At 36.5% G+C, this 24,550-nt stretch overlaps 1 protein-coding gene across 1 annotated transcript in view; it reads left to right on the top strand.

The window, feature by feature from the left end:
• The window catches only part of MAP4K5 (mitogen-activated protein kinase kinase kinase kinase 5), a 142,830-nt gene that overhangs the window by 73,058 nt on the left and 45,222 nt on the right, over window positions 1-24,550 (top strand). The window contains 6 exon segments of the mRNA XM_006872337.1: window positions 3,216-3,347; window positions 6,341-6,403; window positions 8,349-8,430; window positions 9,340-9,456; window positions 15,914-15,992; window positions 21,377-21,435. Of these exon segments, the coding sequence (XP_006872399.1) occupies window positions 3,216-3,347; window positions 6,341-6,403; window positions 8,349-8,430; window positions 9,340-9,456; window positions 15,914-15,992; window positions 21,377-21,435 (532 nt within the window).

Here is a 24,550-nt window from a genome sequence, read left to right as displayed (position 1 = left end):
ATACTTAACTAGAAAGTCAGGAGACTTACATGCTCCTTAATATTATCATAGTTCTGACTAGATTAGGAACCTTAGATACTTATCTTTGTTCTTCCCCTGTATTAAACTACTAATAATTTCAACTGCCTTCGAATCTTGTTTCAAAAGAGGAGTCATAGGTATGAAATTTTACAAATGAAAGACTCCTAACTTCTTGTAATTTTCTTCTATTTGTTGCTTCTGTATAATCTACAACTTCACTTCCTAATTGTAAAAACTCTTACCTCCTACCCCACCCATTGTTCTGCACCAAACCATTTACCATTAAATCAATTCTAACTCATAACTGACCCTATGGGGGCAGAGTAGACCTGCCCCCATAGGGTCTCCAAGGCTGTAATCTTCACAGAAGCCAAATGCCACTTCTTTCTCCCACAGATCGGGTGGTAGGTTTGAACCACTGACCTTATGGTTTGCAGTCTAGCACTTCAAGCACTGTGTCCCTAGGGCTCCTTTAATCTGAACCAGACACCCCTAACTCTAGTGTATCCTACCAGTTACAGAAATTAATCTTTGTAAAACATTACTTTTGTTATTGATACTGAAAGATCATTGAAATACAATAGAAAGCCTAGTAATAACCTTAATATGTAAAATGTTTTAGTAAATGTTGTAAAATATGACATTTAAAATTTGCCTGAAAGATTAGATTCTCTAATAAGCAGTATGTGGCCCTGTAGTATAAGCACTGGACTGCTAACCACACTGTCGATGGCTCAAACCCACCAGCCACTCCTCAGAAACCCTATATAGGGTTACTATGCATTGGAACTGTCTCAGTGGCACTTAACAATAATGATAACAGTAATCTGTATTATTATTTCTAAAGAAATTTAAAGTAGCTCCATATCGCATACCTAAGGAGTCCTAGTGTGGCACTGTGGATTAATGCGCCAGACTGCAAAGCTGTTTGAACTGCAAGGTCGGCAGTTCAAGCTTACCAGCTGCTCCTTGGAAACCCCATACAGGGTCGCTATGGGTTGGAATTGACTCAACAGCACTTAAACAGTACCGTAATAAATTATATATGGATTCAAACATTAAATAGTTGAGTAAACCATTCATGCAATAAAAGTATAAAACCTTAAAGGGGAAAACTGATAGATTTAACTACTTGAAAATTTAAAACTTTAATTTGTCTGTCAGCTTAAATGGGCATCAACACAATTAAAAATGAAGTATCAAGCCAGGGAATATTGGCAAAAATATCATAAACAAGGTTTCTCTTTAATATAAAGTTTTCAAGAATCAGTAAGAGAATATCTTAATAGAAATAGTTGTAAAATAATGCATGAAAATATTGATGTTGTTAAGTGCTGTTGAGTTTCCAAGGAATGCCTGGTGGGTTTGAACTGTCAACCTTGTGATTAGCAGTTCAGTGTTCATCCTACAGCACCACATCAGGACTCTATAAAATATAAAATAAGAAAGTTTATCCTCATTGATAGAAGCAAAATAAATATTCATGCAAATAAATACATGGTGAAATTATTTTCTAACAAATTGCATAGTAGTCAGTGTCCTGGTGTGGGTAATATGTATTGTTACTGTATATTTGGTAGTAAAAGTGGAATTGGTAAAAAAAAAATAATAATAATAAAAATTAACAATGTTTCAAAAACTTTAAAGAATGTTTATGTCCTTTAGTCATAATAATTCTACTTACAGCTTTATTAGAGTCAGAGATTTATATATGAAGAGCTTTATGCATAATATTTTAGTAACCAAAATTTGAGAGAAATATGGGTATATGTATAATAGGAATTAGTGAAAGAGATGATATACTTTTATTTAATAAAATAATACACCTCTGTTAAAAATCATGTAACATGATTAAGTGGTAAAAGGAAAGACTCATAATACACTCTTTTAAAAGCAAGATAAAAAGGGGGCATGTGAATATTATGCCCTTTTATAAATATGTTTGTATGTGTGTTTAAATAAAAATTGTGAATGAAAATATGTAAAACAGTAGCTCTCTGGGTGGAATTGTGCTTGAATTATTTTTTCCATGTTTTAATGTACATATTCCATATTCTCTTTGGAATTGACATAATGACACCAGAAGTGTGTTCAGGTGTAACAGTATGAGGATGGCACAGGGCTGGCCAGGATTTCGTTCTGTTGTGCATAGTTCACTGTGAGTTGGAACTGATCCAACGGTACCTAACGATAACATACTTTCTTTAGTGAACATATTACTTTTAATAAGGCAAAACAAAGCACCCCAATAAATGTTACTTAAATAAAAGTTTAAGAAAAAAAACAAACATGGGTATATTAGATTGCCTATACAGTTTTCTTTATTTCAGGCCTATTTCCCTTCTCACTATGTCCATTCTTTTGAGCCCTATTTTCTAGTTAAAACTGTCTGTTTTCACTCTGACTATATCAGATAAAAATAATACTGCTTCAGTTTTGTTCATTACCTCCCTAGGGTACTCTTTCCCTGTGTTTATCTTAAGCTTTTCCCTTGTGTAAGAGTGACTCACATTCCGCCTCTCTTTACTCATGGCTGGGTTGATTGATCACAGCTCTCCTTGCCACTGTGCCAGGAAGTACAATTGTCCTGGTGAGCTGTACACCACTGAGCAGTGCTAAAACTGATCCCAGTAGTTTTGTATTCCCTGGGCTCCAATTCAAGTTCAACCTTTTCCTCCACTAACTTGTGTGGTGTTGTGGGTTAATGTGCTGGACTGCACAGTCAGTTTGAACTGCAAGGTTGGCAGTTCAAGCTCACCAGACACTCCTTGGAAACCCTATATAGGGTCGTTATGGGTTGGAACCAACTTGACAGCGCTTAATAACAACAAACTTGTCTTGAATTATCTTTCTCAATGTGATCTTTTTCTTTTTTTTTTTTTTAACTCCTTTAGCCTTGTCTGTCCATCAGCACTACCTGTCCCATTCCTGAAAAAGTATTTAGAGATGCTTGGCCCTAGTCACTGTAATACCTTGGCCCTAGTTTCCTAGAAGAATACAGCTTTGATCCCTTTCCCCAAAACATCATTTATTCTTTTAAATACATACTTTTAAAGTTACACTTTCAAGTTTTTCATTGAAATATTTTACTGATTGGTATAGATTTCTATTTCCTAGTTTCTTTCATGCAACTGTAAGTATAGTGAAATTTCTTACAGGTTTTTAAATCAAAAATATTCATTTATTTCTTCAAGGATGGCCCCAGAAGTTGCAGCAGTGGAAAAAAATGGTGGCTACAACCAACTTTGTGATATCTGGGCAGTAGGAATAACAGCAATTGAACTTGGAGAACTTCAGCCACCTATGTTTGATCTTCATCCAATGAGGTGTTCTCATTATATACAATTATTCAGTTATTAATAAAATCTTTGGGAGATTACTGATAAATCAGATCTTCCAAGCTCATTTTCTAGTATGTGAACATAATAAAGATATATATTGTTGTTGTCGTTATGTGCCGTATACGTATATATGTGAGATGTGGTGGTGGTTACGTGCCGTGGAGTCGGTTCCAACTCATAACAACCCTGCATAGGGTTTCCAAGGCTGTAAATCTTTACGGGAGTGGAAAGCCTCGCCTTTGTCCTGTGGAACTGCAGGTAGTCTCGAACTGCTGACCATGAGATTGGTAATCTCAAACTTCTGACCATGAGATTAGCAGCCCAACTGGTAACCACTACGATACCAGAGCTCCTTTTGAAGACTGTACTGAAGAAAATTGTATCCCCGATATATAGAGATTAACAGAGGATGTTTTTACATATATATTTATGTGCCTGTGGTGCAGATATATCCATGAATATAGTAAAAGCTTACAAGAGGCAAAGTTATAGAAACTTCTTAGCCAAAACCAAATACCTTAAAGGAATAAGTCACTGGACCTAGGGGCTCAGGGCTATAGTCTCAGGGGAAACCCAGATTAATTAACATAACATAGTTTATAAAACAATGTTCTAAATCCTACTGTGGAGTTACTAAGATGGGTTTTAAAACCTGCGCAGCCACCTAAGGTACAAGTATTGGTCTCTCCCAGTCTTGATCATAGAAAATAGAAGATACATGAAAACAATAGTCCAGTGTACCACTGGACCACTCAGTCCTTAACTTTCACAAACCTGAAACCAGGAGAACTAGATGGTGCCTGGCTCTGAAAGGGATACATTAGAAGGTGCTGTATAGAGTGGGACAAAAAGTTGGAAAAATACTCAAAATTACAAAATATATCATACTTAATCATACTAGCTGATAACAGTTATCATTATAAAGGTCAGCTTTGAATTTACATGCATTAGTTCATCAGTTAAATTTGTTTCTTTTTTGTCCTAATAAGAATTTAAACTAATACAGATGAAATTTTTTAATGGCCCTTTTTTGATTGTTTCTTTTGTTTAGAGATAATAAAAAGGTAGCTATGTTTATTATAATTATTATGTGCATTTTGCATATTTAGTATGTATATTTATATATTCTAGGGCCTTTGGAAAGCTTTTTTTTTGAAGGAAAACATTAATTGGGCTAAGATTTAAACTTTAAATAATGTAAAATTTTAAAATAAACTTAATATAATAAATAAATGTGTTATAAGAAAATCAACAGAATGAGGAAAATGTTCTCCTTAGTGGATTGCTAGTCACGCAGTTGGTGTTTCAAGCCCACCACTGACTCTGAGAGAAGGATGAAACTGTCTGCTCCCCTAAAGATATGTAGTTTCAGGAACTCTATAATAGAGTCACTATGAATTAGAAATCAACTCTGTGGCAGTGGGTTTGGTTTGGTTTGGTTTGGGGGCAGAGGATTAATACAAGGAGATTCCAAAAGGTGAGTGGAAAAATGAAATACAAAGATAATGGATTTTGTCCATGCACTTTTTGAAACCCCCTTGTATTATACTACATAAGGAACTCATTCAAACCACCCACCCTCACCAAAGAGGCAAAAGATAGATTGTTTCTGAGCAAGTAATAGATACTAAAGAAACATATGGAAAATCTTAGTCCACACAATTAACTGAAGATATACAAGTTAAAGTTACATGCTTTTAACTAGAATGCAGATAAGTACAAACTTGTAAGAAATTAACTTGAAATGGCATGTTTTAGTGATTCTTCTACATAAAAATTATATATAGAAAATAAGACAAGAAAAGTCTTAAGAATTACCCATTTTAGTATAAAAGGCAAAGAAATCTAAATGCCCAATAATAGGTGAATTATTAAATTTATATTTAGCAGTTAAGAGCAGCTGTTGCATATGCATTAATCAAAGCAGTTTGGAAAATTTGTTATTAGAGAGAAAATGAAATACAGTATTTTATATAATGTCGTTATAATAATGTAATAATTAGTACTGGACTGTAAACCACAGGGTCAATGGTTTGCATCCACCAGCCACTCTACAGGATAAAGATTAGGCTTTCTGATCCCACAAAAGATATTAAAATTCAGAAACCTTATTATACAGGTTCCCTGTGAGTTTAAACCATACTCCATGGCACTTAACAAACAACAACAATAATTGGTAAGCACTTAGATACAATCTAAAAAGAAAAGCAGAACATTTTAGATTGTTAGTATCTTAGGGTGGTGAGAGTATAGATCTTTTCTTTTTCAGTTTTCCTCAATATATGAATCATTTAATAACTTAAAAAATAACTGATACAATTTTTTTTTAAAGGTAAAGTCTTGGGAGAGGTTTTGTAGGAAAAAGTAAAATAGAGCATTTTAGAACTTCTTTCTTAAATTCTCAATTCTTCTACCTATATAATCCATGGGAAGATGGAGCAAAGGAAAATTCATAGAGAAACAAATCCCTCCTTCAGGTTAACTTCTGTATCACTTATATAATATACAGGAGAAATGGGAATATGAAACATTACTGTCTAAAATGAAACCGTTCAGGAATTGGATAGGATTTACTTATATTCGCAAAGTAGTTGTAGAAACCAATCTTTGGTTAAACACACAACCTAGTGTTATAGTAACGTATGATCTCTTCATTTTACAGAATGTTATATACTTACAGACATATGTTTAAGATTCAATATTAGTTATATGTGCAACAGTATAATAATAAAATCCTTCTCTAACATTTGAAAGCTTTTTGTTTGAAATTTAAAGGTCTTCTCTATAGCCAGGAAAAGTTCCATAAACTGTCCAAAATATTAAAAAGTCTGTTTCTGTATTCAATACCAGCTTTTAATCAGTGCCTACATAAAAAGTTATCTTGTATAAATTCATTACTGAGTATTTGTTCTAGTTACTAGCTGTAGTAATATGAGAATCTTGGCATTACTTGTATTTAACTGGAATTTTTGTTTCAGGGCCCTCTTTTTAATGTCAAAAAGTAATTTTCAGCCTCCGAAACTAAAGGACAAAACAAAATGGTGAGTTAAAGAGTATACAGATATATACAGTTTACAGTTGAAAGGAACATGATCAGTTCCTTATGTTATAGACGATAATGATGATATTAGATTCTAGAGTTACTAAGCAGTTTTCCTAAAGTTACACAGGTATTTACTTGTAGGCTATAACAAAGATACAGCTTTATTTATTTGTTTCAGTACCCCTTTCTAGTCCAATGCTGCCTTTTATAAACTTAGAATCATTTTTGTAACCTTTTGACAAGTTTGGTAAGATATGTATGTGATAAGGAAAGAATTTGAGGTGTGTATCCAAGGAATGGATATATTGTGGAGATTTATCTGGGTTTGCTCTGCATTGCTTTACTTCCACTTACATGCTGACTTTCATGGAAGGTGATAGGAAGCGGTTTCCAAGAGACCGGGACACTTATTTTCAACCCCATCCCTTCTGAATCAAAGTAAAGCACTTGATCTTTATAGTCCATAGGATGTCTTCAATTACATGATAAAAATTAAATTTTTCTGATAATATATTCCTCAGATGTCTAATAAACTATGTAAATTAAAATTTCCAAGTTCCTAAATTTAGGAATTCTTAATCTAGATTATATGAATTTTTTGGTAAATCCCCAGAATTCTGTATGTTTATCCATTTTTTTCTGGAGAGGGAGTCCGTAGCTTCTTTAAGATTCTAAAAGGTTCCTTCCCCACAGAAAAAGGTTAGAAATCACTACTTTATCCTTTGTTAGCCTGCCTGTGCATACTTTCTAGGAACTGGGTCATTTGGGAGATTATGCCAGGAGTGAAAGGCAAATCCCACTGTGGAAATCAAGGAATTTATGTATTTTTGTAAGATGTATTCTTTCGTATTGATGCTGGTGTCTTTGTATTTCTATATCCTAAATTCCCAGCCATTTGAAACTGCTGGAAGACTTTACGATAGGAATAACTTTACAATAGGAACATCCAGGAATGAGTGACTGACTTTAAGCTGTAAAGAGTAAAGTCACAGATTCCAGTGCAGTCATTACCATTGGGGAACCTTTTCCAGACTCAGATACTATCTGACTCCACGTTAAATGGACCACCAAATGCAGTGCAGCAATTGGATTTTCTGTGGAGAGCTGCTATGAGCTTGCTGTCATTGCTGACCACATGGATTATCTAGTCTCTCTCTTCTTGCCCAGTCCTCCTCTAGTAGAATTTTGGCAGTGATGGAAAAACTCTTATTTGCTGTTAATTAATAATCAGAATGTAATTTCCTTTATATTATGTCTTAGCCCTTTCCCTGCTTCATGGATGCAGGTATCTAGAAAACCCTTCTGATTGCTAAAATTGTTTCCTCTAATTTGTCCTTTCTTTTGAGAAATTCAGTGGCCTTTTTAGGATTTAAATACTGCAGTGTGTTTACTACCTACTCTATTTTTATGTCATCCAAGCCTTTTGGGGTAGCAAGAACACTTATATGTTACATAAATTAGGAAATCAGGAAAGGTCGTTTTTATTCCTATATCATACCTAGAATATAGGATTATAAAGCATATGACACAATATCCCCACTTCTGTTTTTTAAGTATTTTTTTAGAGGTGACATATTTCTGGTCAGGCTCCTGGCATGGTGCTGTAGAATAAACACTGGACTGCTAACTGCACGGTTGGCATTCAAACCTACTAGCCACTCCTCAGAAACCCTTTACAGGATAACTATGAGTTTGAACCAACTCAGCAGCACTTAAGAATAAGAACATATTACTGTTGTATTACCTAATTGTATTTTACTTAAGAAAAAAAGCTAATTAAAGCACTGTGGTTTGGGTTTAGTTTTTTAGCTTATGTAGGACCAAGAGGTCTCAAGCAAAAAACAAATATTTTAGAATTTCGAACTGCTTGTAAATTAGTTTTATGTAGCAACATCAAACAATTAACAGTGCAATATTTTTGTACATGTCTTTTTTATTTGAAGGTCATCAACATTCCATAATTTTGTCAAAATAGCACTAACCAAAAACCCCAAAAAAAGACCAACTGCTGAAAGACTTCTAACTGTAAGTCATTGAAATTTAAGGGGGATTTCCTGTAGTCAGACAACAATTAACTTATCACTAGAACAAAAGTGTGTAGGGTTTTTTAATATTAAACGTTAATGACCCTTTAGAACAGGAGTTGGCAAACTGTAAGCATTTCAGACTTAGTGAACCGTATAGAATCTGTTGCAGCTACTCAGTTCTATGCCATTGTAGTGTGAAAGCAGCCAGAGACAGGACTATAGATGACAGAGATATGGATGAGGATGGCTGTCTTCCGATAAAACTTTGTTTGCAAAAAGAGATGTATCAGATTTTGCTCATGGACCATACTTTGCCAACCCCTACTTTAGAAAATGCTCTTAAAAATTACTGTCCTCTGAAAATGATTTTTTTTGGCTTCCAGTGTAAATTTACAGAATACACTGTGTGTTTGTGTGTTTATAACACTTTGATATTAGAAAAAGTCAATGATTACAACAACTTAAGAATTTTATTGAAATGTTTTAATTAATCTTTGTACAATTTTCCTGACTTAAACATATTAGAAAACGTACAATTTTTTTTCCCTTTTTCCTATTATGCTATTGGACTGTTTCACAGTATTTATTTGCATATTAGTATAATCACAAGGGCAGTTAATTTCATTGGTATAGCCATAACCACGGATAAAATTTTGCCTATGATACAGATTAACTGTATAGAGAACTTAATCATGCTATAAATGTATGCCACAAAATTTCCTTTGTTACAATTCTGGATCCTGTGTTAACATTTTAACTAATATATTTCTTAATTTATTTGTATTAGTTGGGTCACATGTGCATGTCTCTGATAGTTACTAAATATAAAAACACAAATAACATTGTATATATACTATAGAGTTAAAAACATATTCATAAAATTTTGTTTTATTTTGTTTTTATTTAGCATACTTTTGTTGGACAGCCTGGTCTCTCTAGGGCCCTAGCAGTTGAACTCTTGGACAAATTGAACAATCCAGACAACCATGCACATTACACTGAGGGGGATGATGATGACTTTGAGGTAAGGAAGTGTTTGCAGTCTAGTATTGAAAAACAAATATGTAATACAACCTTAGAATTTGTTTTCTAATTCAAGGTTCCAAGCTGGTTTAGCTACAAAGTAGTTCACCTTTCCTTTCTTAATCTGGAAGCTCAACTGTAGCCTGCCCACCATGGGTGGCCCTGCCAGCATTAAAAATACCAGTGGCACATCTTCCAGCATCACAGTACACACAGGCCACCACAGTGTGACAAATTGACAGACAAGTGGTAGAGGTTTTGTGGCCTTTAAAACCATTTAACCAAAAAGCCCATTGCCATCAAGTGGCCTTATATGACGTTTCTGAGGCTGTAAATCTTTATGGAAGCAGACAGCTTCAATCTTTCTACTACGAAGCTTCTAGTGATTAAGTTAGCATTCCAGTACCTAACCCACAGTGCCACCAGTGCTCCATATTAAAACTATTAGGGGGAAATGATTAGCAAAAGGAGAATGCTTTCCCTTAATAAAACAAAATCTTATGGGACCACTGCAGTCAGACGTGTATGTGGTCAGACTTACATGTATTCAAATGTTTCCTAAATGGACATTAAGTGATGCATACCTGTATTTGCAGCAACATTAAAAGAAACAAAAAAGAATTAACTGCTGTGCTGAGCCTGCTTATGTAAACCAAAAACCTCATAGGATTTGGTTTCTTGGTTTGGAGGTTTAGGGTCACCCTAGTTAATTGTCCCAATAACATATTTAGCACTTATGTTCTACCTCCTAGATTGTTGCATAGTGCTTAGGGTCTTAAAGTTGACAAGTGACCATCTAAAGCATAACAATTACTCTCTGTTTTCCTAGAGCAACAGAGAAAGAAGGAGAGTCAGAAGCAGGAGGATAGGGAATGTGTGGCTTATTTCTTCGGTGGGGAAAGAGAACCATTATAAGTAGGCACAGTTAGTTACTGAGAAGGAAGGAGAAACTGAGATCACAAGTATGATTAGAGACTTGATTTTAGACTTCTTTCCTTATTAGGTAGTAGGATAGTTGAGTACGCAGGTAGAGATTGAGTAAGCCTCATCTGAATGCTTCTCATTTCTATGTAAAGTACATAACAAGGTCATCTGAAAGTAAAGAAAATGGATGGATTTACAGAGATGGAGTAGGTATGAAACAGTAACTGAAGAGAATGGATTAATTAAATGACTAGGAAAGTTTTAGGGGCAAACTCAAGGGTTCAGATTAGGTGAATTTTCAGTGTTTTCTGCTTTATAATTTTCCTGCAACAGTGATTGATAGTACAGATGTGAACACAAAAGTAACTAGTTACATTTATCCATGATTAGCATCTTGCTATACTAATACCAATGTACTGAAGGACTATGGGGCAAAGGAAAGTTAAGAAGCTGGCAAGAAATTGCTTGAAATTAGGGACCACCAGATACAGGAAGAAGTGCACAAAGGAGACATGCTAATGGGAAAATGAGATATTAATGGATCCATGGACTTGAAATTCTCCGTGGGATTAAACAGATAACAATGAGAGTGATTGCAAACTCGAAGGATCTGACATTTAGAGCGTAGTGTAAATTTGTAATGTCAGAGTTGATGACAAGGGTACAAGATAAGATCTTAGGGTGGAGAATGCGTTCAAATATGGGAGACTGTCTGTAGAGAATGAAGTCATAGATGAGATTCAGAAGAGTGGCTACTACATCCAACTGGACAATTGAAGTTTTTTGGTATGGTGGTGGGTCTTGAATTAGAAGGGAAAAACATGAGCCACTTTCAAAATCATTAGTTAGTGAGAAAGGAGTCTTCAGAAATTTGGTAGCTAGAGGAGGAACTCTGATGAAAACTTAGCTTCAAATAAGCAGGAGCTTATATAAGAGGATGGAATTATGGAAGGTAACAAGCATCTCACTTGGTGGCTTACTATAGTTTGCTTGCGTCATTTCCCTACATCCAATCTTTTCCCTTCTGTGCTGTTTTACATACTTTCCAGATTACATGTAAAGCCTGACTTTTGTGATGCCCTTCTCTTACTGTAAAACCTCCCAAAATTTCTTCCATTTGCCAAGAAAATAAAATTTTGAAACCTCTAGGCTGCTAACCTCAAGGTCAGCAGTTCAAAACTACCAGTGGTTCCACGGGAGAAAGATGAGGCATTCTGCTCCCGTAAAGATTTAGAGCCTCAGAAACCCTGTGCAGGTTCACTATGTACTGGAACCGACTCCATGGTACTTAACAGTGACAACAACTCTTGCATTTAAAGCCCTTCCTAATCTGGTTTACTCTCATCTGTCTTTTCAGCTTTGTTGTCTTTTCACCTGTTCATCACTATAGCCAAATAGCAAAGCCCTTTTTTCCTATGAATACGCCACAGTTTTTTTCTTTTTTTTTTTTTATTGACTTTGTATCGTGCTGTTCCTGTTCTTTCTGCTATCTAGAATTCTTATCCCAAGTATCTGCATACCCAAAGCCTACTACTAGTCCTTCAGGGCCCCAGATCAGATAATAAATCTTTCATGAAAATGTCTGCATCCCTTCAGGTAGAATTCATTTCTCTTGCTCTTTGCATTGTTGTTGTTAAGTGCCATCGAGTCAGTTCTGACTCATAGCGACCCTGCATAGGGTTTTCCAAGAGTGGCTGGTAAGCTTGAACTGCAGACCTTGTGGTTCAAATCAACCTTGCAGTCCAGCGCATTAACCCACAGTGTCACACCAGGACTCTCTGCATTGAGAGTAATCAATTTAGGAAGTCCTGAGCAAGATGGCCGAGTAAGCAGACACACTGAACCAGCCTCTGCAACAAAGATATGGGAGACCCAGTGAAAGAAATGATGATCCTGAAACTCTGAGCATCAGATAGGACAGAGAGGTAGACTGAGTCTTGAATGCAAGAATAAGTTGAATATAAGCAGTGAGAGAGAAGAAAAACAGGCAGACTGTGGGCTGGTGTAAAGTGGTGCATCATCTGTCTGTGAAGCGGCCTGTGTCTAAAGGACACAGCTGGACGTTGGCAGCAAGAGGTGCAGTTTTCCCTTGTTCCCATGCACTCCTGGTAGTCCAGGCACGACCGATGCTCACCCTCGTCAACCCAGCAGCCAGAGGTACCCCCTCCTGAGCTCAGAAACTGGACATAGTGCCCCTGCTTCTGAAGGCAGGTGAACAGAGAGCTACTGTATTCACACTCTGGTCTCTACATGACATCAATATACAGTCACACAGTAACAGAAGACAGAATAGATGACTGGGACCTTCTAAAAATTAACAACTTACATATATCAAAAGTTTTCACCTAACCAATAAAAAGGAAGCCCACAAACTGGGTAAGAAATGTTTGCAATGGCATATCAGACAGAGGACTGATCTCTAAAATTTACTAACACCTCTAAGGAGCTCTGGTAGTATAGTGGTTATGAGTTGGGCTGCTAATCTCACGGTCAGCAGTTCAAAACTACCAGCTGTTTCATGGGAGAAAGATGAAGTTTTCTGCTCCCGTTAAGATTTACAGCCTCTGAAACCCTATACAGAGTCGCTGTGAGTCAGAAATGACTCATAACCACTAGCTACTAGTGCCACCACAACACCTCTACAAATAAAAGACCAGCAACCCAGTTAGTAATGGGCACAAAACATAAACAGACACTTCACCAAGAAAGACATTCAGGCAGCTAACAAATCTATGAAGAAATGTTCATGATCATTAGCCATTAGAGAGTAGCAAATCAAAATAACAATGAGATATAATCTCATCGCAACATTAATAGCAAAACTCAATATATCAGAAAACAACAAATGCTGGCGAGGGTGTGGAGAGACAGGGACCCTACTAGTGAGCTTGAACTGCCGACCTTTTGGTTCAAACCCACTTTGGTAGTTCAGTGCATTAGCCCACAGTACCACACCAGGACTCCCAGACACATGTTAACTCAGGTGATAGGCAGGGCAATCAATATATAAGAAGGGGGAAGGCAATACACAAGAAGAGGGGGAGGTTGGCAGAAGAATGGTGAAGACACAGGGAAGTAGATATGCAAGGGCTAAAGGGGATAGAGGTGAATAGTGATATGCATGGCACTATAGGATAAGCACTGGACCACAAGGTTGGTTTGAACTGCAAGGTCAATGGTTCAAACTCACTAGCTGCTCCTTGGAAATCCTATACAGGGTTGATATGAATCGGAACCAACTTAGCGGCACTTAACAACAATAACGTACCCTTGGAACTACAGTGTTCTGAAGGTAGATACATGAACAGAGACACAGCCTGGATAAGTGTGGGAGGAAGAGTGCGATATGTATTTATTTATTTATTTATATAGCCCACAAATATGTAAGTGTTTAAAAGAGGATACTTGATATTTGTACATGGGTCTTAACATTTCCTGCAGATACAGCTTTCAATGGTGTGGAGCATACAGTGGTCAAAATGATGAGAACTTTTTAGATATTATCAAACATCTTAAGGCAATGAGTTACTGGGCCTGGTGGCTCAGGACCATAGTCTCAGAGGACAATATATATGGTCAATTGGCATAACATACTCCACAAAGACAGTGTTCTATACCCTACTTTGGTGGGTAGCATGTGGGATCATAAAAGCTCATGAACAGCTTTCTAAAGGTGCAACTACTGGCCTCTCCATGTGCAAAAGAAAGAAGAGTGATGAGAATTGAAGATGCTTGGAATCATTTAGTTCAATGGACAAATGGAACATGTTAACATCAGTCTCCACGAGTCTGAGACCAGAAGAACTAGTTGGTGCCCAGCTACCACTACTAACTGCTCTGAAAGGGATCACAGTGGAAGGTCCTGGACAGACTGGGAGAAAATGTGGAACAAAACTCAAAATTATTTCTTAAAAAAAAAAAGACCAGGCTTACTGCTCAGAAACAGACTGGAGAAACCTAAAACTATCGCCCACAGCCAGCTCTAGAAAGAATCCCACCCTTGTGGCCCAATTTTCAGCTAGGTATATAGCACGGACAACAATACTAGTTTTTCTAGATATGTTCACCCTTCAAAATCAAAAGGGTACAGTGCACCTTGGACTTCCTCCTTCAGTATCATTGGCTCTTGATCATATGTTACCTCTTGAAATGGTTGAACATGAACCATTTCCTTTTGGTTCTGTGTATTCCTTCCATCTTCTCTTGATACTTTCTACATCATTCAGTAATTTGCCCAGTGAATCTTTCAATAAAAAAAATCAAAGCATCAAAATATTATTGTTATTGTTATTTCTGTATTATTATATTTAAGGTGCTTTAATATATCTTTAATATATTTTTTTAAAAAATCAAAAGGGCAACATTTACCTAAGGTCAAAGTTAAGAAGGAATGGGAAGGTTGGTAGAATGGAAATAGGAACCATAGGGAGAAAGCAAGGATAACTGTTGTTGCATGGAGGAGATTGCAGTCATTGAAATGAAACAGTGTTTGATTTATTGAATTTAAAACTGATGGTCTTGTCTGTAAACCTTCACTCAATTCACAATGAAAAATTAAAAGAAATTGTCCATTAAATATTGTTGTTGTCAAGTGCCATGGAATCAGTTCCAACTCATGGTGGCCCTGTATAGGATTTTCTAAAGAGTGGCTGGTGAGTTTGAAGGACCAATCTTGTGGTTAGCAGTCCAGTACTAACCTACAGCACCACAATATGACACGAAATTGGATAATTTTCAGACAAACAGAAATTTTAAAAATTTGTAAAAACCAGACCAACCTTATAAAAAAATACTAAAGGGAGTTCTTTGGATAGAGAACCAACAACAGCCAGGAACAGTCTGAGACTAACATACATGACAGTATTACATAGACCAACCCAGATATAGAAGTGTACAAAAGTAAAACAGACCTTTAAGAAAGAATAAAAGAGATAACCAGAGATTTAGTTGCAAACAACAAACCATAAGGTAAAAAGAGGGAGTTACCCAGTTACAGAACTTCCAGATGCAGAGGAAATCAAATAGGTTTAGTTTTATTTAATTTTTTTGCTGAATTCTAACAGTAACCCTAAAAACTAGACCAAGCCTTACACCTAGCTCTAGTCGTACATTTAAAGCCTAACAGTAACGGTAAACAAAGTTCAAAGCCTAGCCCAGACCTAGCCATAGTCCCAGCTTTAACACTCACTCCTTAATCCTACCTACCCTCCAGCCCCAATAAATAGCATTCAGTTTAATGGCACTTATTTACTGTCTTGTATTTGTGCCTACGTCTCATCTTCCTAGACTGTAAGGTGTTTGAGTACAGGATCTCTGTCTGATAGGTCTTTGAATCCCTTCAATATTTGTATACTATAAACATGGAATGAATAATTAAACTTTTTAATTACCTTATTTTTTGTATTTATGTTTATCATATGATTTATTTGTAAATAATCATATTTGTCAGCAAATGATCACTTAATTAAAAGATTGACCTTTTAACTTTATCATTGAAATTTGTTAAAGTGTATGTATTCTGCTTATGTTCACAGCCCCATGCAATCATTCGTCATACCATTAGATCTACAAACAGGAATGCCAGAGCTGAACGGACAGCTTCAGAAATAAATTGTATGTATTTGGTATATATTTCAATTGCTTCTGGAGGGTTGAATTGGGTGTTTTTGTATTTTTTATAGAAATATAAAATCTCAGACTAATTGAGGCTGTACACTTAACATATCAGAATATCTGGAAATTGGAACTACTGCTCTTGTCAGCAATTTAGATCATCCAGACAAGAGTGGGAATATTCATTTTAATAAATTTCCTTCACTTCACACACACTGACAGTCTAACTATACTACCAGTAATATTAGAGAGACTAAAGTTGGGGGAAATATTCCCAAATGTGTAGAATGCTCAGTTTTGGGTTCATTGGGAGATAGTTAATGAAGTTAAAAGGGAATTTTAAGGAAAAAAACTGCAAAACACTTCAGACTAAAGAAGTTCAGGAATTTCTGAAATTTTTGCCAGGTTAAATGTGAAAATTCCATTTGTCTTTCTTATTTTACCTGAAGACTAAAGATAATAAAGGCAATAGAGATTTTGAATATGAATGAAATCTCATTTTATTTACTGATTCTGGTTTATTTTGACATTCATATTTCAGTTAACCTTAGAAAATTATGACAGTCCTTTCCTGTAGGAATTTTTTTTTTAATTTTTTAATTTTCTGGGTTATTTCTTGATACTAAAAAGTGGCTTTTTCTTTTCCATGATTATGCCTTTTGACATTAATCTCTAGATCTGTTTACCAGTGTTTCTGCTTATGACAAAAATAAGCTTTTTCTCATCTCTATTTCAGGAGTAAGGTGGTTCTTCTTGAATTACAATATAGATGTTAATTTAATTTATTTTTAAATTATGTTGTCATTAATGATTGATGGTGGTGGTGGTTATGTGCTGTGGAGTTGGTTATGACTCATAGCGACCCTGCTTAGGGTTTCCGAGGCTGTAAATCTTTACGGGAACAGAAAGCCTCATCTTCTTTTGTTGAACTGCTGGTAGTTTCGAACTAACCGTGAGGTTAGCAGCCTGACTTATAACCACTACACTACCAGAATGATCATGGTTTTTTATATTAGCTTGTCAGTTAAACTTGTTCTTCTTGTCAGGTGCTGCTGAGTCAGTTGCAACTCACAGTGACACTGTACAACAGAACAAAACACTGCCTAATCTTTTTCTGTCCTTATTATTGTTGCTTTGTTGAGCACATTGTTGCAGACACTGTTATCAGTCCATCTCTTTGAGAGTTTCCCTTTATCTTTTTTTTTAACTGAACCTTTAGTTTACCAAGTATGATAGCCTTTTCCTGGGACTGGTTCCTCTTGACAACATACTCAAAGTATGTGAGATGAAGTCTCACCATTCCTGCTTCTAAAGTCTAACTATATTTCTTAAGACAGATTTATTTGTTCTTCTGGCATATAGTATATTTAATACTCTTTGCCAACACTGTAATTCAAAAGCATCACTTATTCTTTTTCCAGCTTTCGTATTCACATGAAGCATTAAAACCACCATGGCTTGAGTCAGATGGTCCTCAGTCTTCAGAGTGACAAATTTGCTTTTTGTCACTTCAAAGAGGTCTTTGCAACAGATTTGCCCAATGCAGTATGTCAGTTGATTACTTGACTGCTATTTCTGGGGTCTCTGATTATGGATCCATTTGTGAGAAATTTTGTTTTTTTTATGTGGTGCTGTGAGCTAATGTGTCAGACTGTAAAGTCATTTGAACTGCAAGGTTGGTGATTCAAGCTCAACAGCTGCTCCTTGGAAACCCTATACCAGGTTGCTATGGGTTGGAATCGACTTGACAGCACTTAACAACAACAACAACAACAACTGTCTTTGATCTTCTAGTTATCTTCTCTTTCAGCAAAAATTGTGGCAGCTGTAAATCACAGGTGGTTAGGGAGTCGTCCTCCAATCCTGATGCTACATTTTTCTTTATATAGCCCAATTTCTTGAATTGTTTTCTCAGCATTTAAATTAAATAAGTGTGGTGAAAGGATACGACCCTGATCTTATACCATTCAGTCTCCCCTTGTTCTGTTCAAGTGACTGCCTCTTGGTATAGGTTCCGCATGAGCACAGTTAAGTGTTCTGGAATTCCCATTCTTCAGTGTTACCCTATAATTTGTTATGTTCCACACAGTTCAATGCCTTTGCATAGCCAATAAAACACAAGTAAACATATTTCTGTTACTAGATAGTTTTCAGCCAAGATCCATCTGATATCAGAAATGATATCCTTCATTGCACGTCTTCTTCTTAATCCAGCTTGAATTTCCGGCAGTTCCCTGGTGATGTACTACTGCAACTGTTTTTGTATTATCTTCAGCATAATTTTATTTACATGTGGTATTAATGATATTCAAGAATTTTTGCAATCTGTTGGGTCACCTTTCTTTGGAATGAGCACATTCTCTTCCAGTAATCTGTCTTTTGAATTTCTTGGCATAAATGAGTAAGCCTTTCCAGTGTTGTATTTGTTTGTTGAAACATCTCAATTAGTATTCTTATCAATTCCTCAAGCCTTATTTTTCACCCATGCCTTCAGTGTAGGTTAGACTTGTTCCTTCAGTACCATCGCTTTTTGATTATATGTGGTACTTTCTGAAATAATTCGGTGTCAACCAGTTCTTTTCATCATTCAATGTTTTGCCCATATAATCTTTCAGTATTGCAAGTTGAGGCTTGAATTTTTTTCTTTAATTCTTCAAGTATGAAATGCCAAGTGTATTCTTTGGTTTTCTAATACCAGGTCTCTTGCACATTTCACCTGCCCTTTGGAATCTTCTGTTTAGCTCTTTTACTTTTTCTTCCATTTACTTTGTTGTTGCTGTTAAGTGTCATTAAATCAATTCCAACTGATAGCAACTCTGTATAGGGTTTCTGAGGAGCAGCTGATGGGTTTGAACTACTGATGGTGCTGATCCTACAGCACCATACTATTTGGTTTGTTGTCATTGTTAAGTGCCATCGAGTTGGTTCCAACTCATAGCAACCCTGTATAGGGTTTCCAAGGAGTGGCTGGGGAGCTTGAACTGCAAGGTTGGCTTGCTAACCTTGCAGTCCAGCATATTTGTTTTAGCTACTCTAGATTCCACAAGCTTCGGAGTCTCTTCCATTTTGGTCTTTTTCCCTTTCTTATCTTTTTATTGACCTTTTGTTTTCTTCATGTGTGATATCCTGGATGTCATCCCACAGCTCTCCTGCACTTTGGTCATTAGTGTTCAGTACGCCAAATCTGTTCTTAAGGTTGTCTCTAACTTCAGGTGCAATATATTCAATGCCATACTCAGTCTTTCATGGACTTGTTTTAATTTTCTTCAGCTTCAACTTTTCATATAAGTAGTTGATAATCTGTTCCCCAGCTTGGCCCCTGACATTGTTCTAACTGATGATCTTGAGCGTCTCCATCATCTTTTTCCAAAGATGTAGTCAGTCTGATTTCTGTGTATTCCATCTGGCAAGGTTCAGGTGTGCAAGGGGTTTCAAAACATTCTTGGAGAAATGGAATGAAAAGATAGTGTGATTTCTTCCTTGAACCTCTAGAGCCCCCTCATATAGTTGCTATTTATGTTGTTGAAAATACATTTTTTCAATGAATAGGTCATTGGTCTTGCAAAATCCTATCATGTGATCTTTAGAGTTGTTTTTTTTATGAAGGTAGTATTTTCCGATTACTGATCCATCTTCTTTGTTTCCAACTTTCACATTTCAGTCTCCAGTAATGTCAATGCGTCTTGATTTCATGGTTGATCAATTTCATACTACAGAAGCTAGTAAGAATCTTCAGTTTCTTCATCTTTGACATTAGTAGTTGATGCATAAATTTGAATAATAATCTTATTAACTGGTCTTCCTAGAAGGCAGGTAGATATTATCCTAGGATAAGCATACATTACTAGCTGTAAGGTTCAAACACCAGCCACTCCTCGGAAGCACTATCCAGTGTCACTATGAATGGGAACTGACTCGACAGCACTTAACAGCAACAACAGTGTTTGATATCAGAATAGATCCTCTTCAGTTTGATGTTTTCAGCATTGTAAACCTTATGATTGTCTGATTCAAAATGGCCAATACCACTAACACCCAGAACATTTATCTTCAGGTGTTCCATTTCATTTTTGGTAAGTTCCCATCTTCCTAAATTCAGATATTCTTTGTTCCAATTATTAAAAGATGTTTGCAATTCTCATTTTAAGTTGTGTCACATCAACCAATGAAGAAAGGTCGCTTTTGAAAGCTTGACTTCCTCCCCACTATTAGGTCTGCTCAACTTCAAGGAGACAGCTCTCTCCCAGTCAATTTTTTCAGTGCCTTCTGACCCTAGGAGCTCAACTTTTAGCACTATTATCAGACAATGTTCAGTTGCTATTCAAAGTGATTTTACTGGCCAAGATTTGTTAGAAGTAGCTCATTGTGTCATTTTTCCAAGTCTGGACCCTATGCTGAAATCTGTCCATTATGGGTAATACTAACTGCCAACTCAGTGGCAGTTAACAACAAATAACCAGTATTTGAAATGCCAGTGTCACAGCTTCCAACATCACACCAACACAAAAGCCACCACAGTACATTAAACTAGAAGTTGAGGTGTGGGATAAAAATCATATATCATATTTCATGGGATGTCTTCTAAGATTTTCTTTTATTGAAAATCATATGACAATGTGATGTATGAATTATCAATATATTGTATTGCTTTTAGTGGTAATTTTTTAGTAACAATAATGTCCCATTTGAGAGTGCTTTTTTTTATGTCTGATAAGACTGTATCTGAGAACGTTGTTATCTCTATGTTGCAAGTATGACTGCTGATTTTTTTGCCTTTTTTCACACTGAATTTTAGGTTTTCAAAATTTTGCATACTTTATGGGCAGAAAAAAAAAATCCTTTTCTCTGTTTAGAATGTTTCATATAAAATAATTGTTTAAATATTTAAAATAATTCTGAAACCAGTTGATTAAGGCAAATAAAATATAAACATTTAGCAAAATATATAATTCCTGGATACCATTTTAACATCTAATTTGATAAAAATTTGTTCTTTTAGTATTTTATGGGTAATATTTCTTGATTCATGTCTGCCCTGAAATTATAGTTTAATTTAGTCTCAAAATAATCTGCAGCCTACAGAGAGAAAATCCTTACTTTTTTTCCTTAATTAAATACTTATAATTTAAAAAAGTTTCTTTACATAAACTTTACTGTGTTATTCTAACTTCAATCAAAAAAGTTAGCAAGCTCCCAAATTATTACTCTGTTTTGGTAAGCATAAAGATAGGAATACTCATCTAGTTAAAAGTAGAGATTTTATGTTCTTTCCCCTTTTCTCTTTACTCTTTTTCCCCACTGCATGTTCATATAGTTTTCATTATATTTCTGAGATTAACCTTGTAAGATATTGGATTACTATATATGTGTTCTATATTTTTCAGTTGACAAATTACAATTTGAACCTCCTCTGAGAAAAGAAACAGAAGCACGGGACGAAATGGTAGGAATAAGGACTTTTAAAGTATTTTAAAGAATTTAAATTTAAAACATATAGTGAGATACTTTGACTAAATGAAAAGTAATACAGACCTTCAAACAGTAATTTTGACCTCACTTGAGTTTTTTTAAGAATTTACATGAAGTTAGTAAATATATGGACTTAGAGGCTTTGTTTTAGTTCTCAGTACCTCATTCCTATTCATCTGTTAAGTTTGTAATAAATTCTACGCTTCTGCAAAGTCGGTTTGAACCACAAGAGACTGGCTTTTCAAACCCACCAGCCATTTCTCAGAAACGCTACTGTTGTTGTTAAGTGTTGTCAAGTTGGTTCCGACTCACAGCAACCTTGTATAGCAATTTCCGAGGAGCAACTGATGAGCTTGAACTTAAACACAGGGTTGGTGTGAGTCAGAACCCACTTGACGGCACTTAACAACAACAACAATGTACATCAAAAGATTTCATAAAGAGAGTGAAAAGGGAACCCACAGACTGGAAGAAAAACTTTTGGCAATCACGTATCAAACAAGGCACTCCTTTGTAAAATTTGTAGAACATTTCAACAAGAAGGCAAATAATGGGCAGAGGACATGAATAGACACTTCACAAAAGAAGATATCGCTGGGCCGACAAACATATTAGGAAGAAATGTTCACAATCATTAACCATTAGAGAAATGTAAATCAAAGCAACAATGAGATTATCATCTTATCCCGGCATTGATAACAATATTAAAAACAAAAAACATCTGAAAACAACAAATGCTGGCGAGGGTGTGGAAAGACTAGGACCTTGCTACATGGTGTGTGGGACTGTAAACTGGTGTAACTACCGTTAAAATGGTATGGCACTTCCTCCAAAAGGTGGAAATAGAAAAACCATGTGACCCAACAGTTCCTCTATATGGTATATTTCCTCCAAGAAATGAGAGCTGTGACATGAATATGTATATTTACACACCCATGTTCATTACAGCACTGTTCACAATAGCAAAAAGATGAAGAGAGCCTAAATGCCCGTTAACAGAAGAATATTAAACTTTGGTACATATATACACTGTGGACTATATGCATTGCTGAAGAATAATGTTGAATCTTCAAAATACCTCTAAATATGGATTAACCTGGAGGACATTATGCTGAGTGAAATAAGTCAATCACAAAAGGGCAGATACTGTATGAGACCACTATTGTAGAAAGTTTAAAAGAAAGGTTTCTTGCTAAAGGAAACATTCTTTGATGGTTACCAGGAGTGGAAGGGAAAGGAAAATTATTCCTGGGGTAGATGGTAAACACGTGTTAACTTGGGTGATTAGGAAGGCAATACACAACAAGGAGGTTGGCACAGGAAAGATGAAGGTAGTGGAAGACACAGGGAGGAGGGCAAGAGTTATAGTGAATAGACTTCCAGTTGGTGCTATAGCCGTGAAAACCAGGTAGGGTATGCTTCCATGAGAAAGAAGGGAGGGGGAAATCTCACGAAGGAAGCACTCATAGAACAACTCCAGAGCTCCGGATCTACCATAAGATCCAGGACGTCAGTTTCTTGGTCTCGCAAGTGAAAAAATCATGATATTAAGGAAAATACAGCGAGTTAAGAATCTGGAGACTAGACTCCCTCGGCGACTATCCTGCCCTGCCCTGCAGCGTTTAGAGGGTGGAGCTAAAGCCAGTACGACTCAGAAAACTGCACTAAAAGCAGTACAGAGGCATCTGCAAAAAACCAACAACAACAAAAAAGAGATGCAGGAGACTATACATTTCTCCCTCTTTCTTTCCCTGTCCCACCTTCATTGCTCAGCCCATACATCAGGTGGGACAGTTTTACCACTGTACAGAGAGAGGGAGCTTGACGGCAACTTATGACGTCACCCGCAGAGCCACAGATCCAAAAGTTTCCCCATTGGGACCCCTTGCGTCAGTGCACTATGGAGTAGGTTCCTACTCCAGACAACCTTGTGGGGGGTTTCTGGGGCTGTGGGTCTGAGCGGGAGTGAAGTGCTTTGCCTTTCTCCCACTGTGTGGCTGGTGGTTTCAAGCTGCTGACCTTGCGGTCCGAGGCTCCTGCGCTGCCCAAGCTTCCTGCACAGGACCAATTCAAAGCAGTCTGTAAAACCCCAGCATAACAGGACTCAACCATCCCGAGAATTGTGCTGTGCACACACAGACACCTAACTGACCTTCAGAGACAAAAATAGTGGACAATCTTTCTCCCATTAACTCCCCAGTATCTACCTGTACACCTCTACTGTAGTGACTAGAGGAGGGGCCTGAGAGAGTGGACACCCCCACCCCCTGCTGGAGGCTTCTAATTGCACACACACTGATGGTGTAGCTCAGGACAGTAGACCATAGCTTCATTCTGTTCCAAAGTAGTGATTTTTGTCTGTGCTTTTATATTACTTCTGCTTTGGGCCCTTTTGATCACACATCTTTCCTGGAGATGGAAGCTTTTTCTCCCTACGTTACCCAAGAAGAGACAGCAATCGTGGCTATGTAGCCAAGCTGTAAGCATACCCCATAATATTCCACCACTGAGACAAGACCCCACAACAACTACTAAACATTACATGCAAAAAGGGAAGCCTGTCTCCTGATCATATTCACCAGGAGACACCCAGTAAGCTTAACAACAAACAACAAATATTCACTTAAGCTTTAAAAATACCAAAAAAACCCCACATAACTATCATGATGAATGAAAAGCAACAATTGATATTGAAACACGTCCAAAAATAGAAGAGAGTACCTGATGAAAATGAGCTGGAGACAGACAAAGGCTTTATAGAGGAAAAAGAGCAGGTTTTGGATATGCCTGAGAAAGAATTCAGAAAAATGATATAGAAACAAATTCAAATGCTCCGAAAGGGGTGGAGGAAAACAAGGAAGAAGTCAGGAAAGTACTACAGAAGCAATAAGGTAAAATTGATGCAGCATTGGAAACAATTCAAAACCTGCAAAAAGATGTCCAGATGATCAATAATAAGATATCAGAAATGGACAATACACTGAAAGGGGAAAGGAACAGAATAGAAGAGATGGAAGCCAGAACCAGTGAGTTGAAAGACAAATCTCTCTCAATACTGCTAAGATAGAAGAGCAAGCTGAAAAGATAAA

The sequence above is a fragment of the Chrysochloris asiatica genome, unplaced genomic scaffold (genome assembly GCF_000296735.1).
Source record: "Chrysochloris asiatica unplaced genomic scaffold, ChrAsi1.0 scaffold00194, whole genome shotgun sequence".
Lineage (NCBI taxonomy): Eukaryota > Metazoa > Chordata > Mammalia > Afrosoricida > Chrysochloridae > Chrysochloris > Chrysochloris asiatica.
This window is presented reverse-complemented; position numbering and strand designations above follow the sequence as displayed.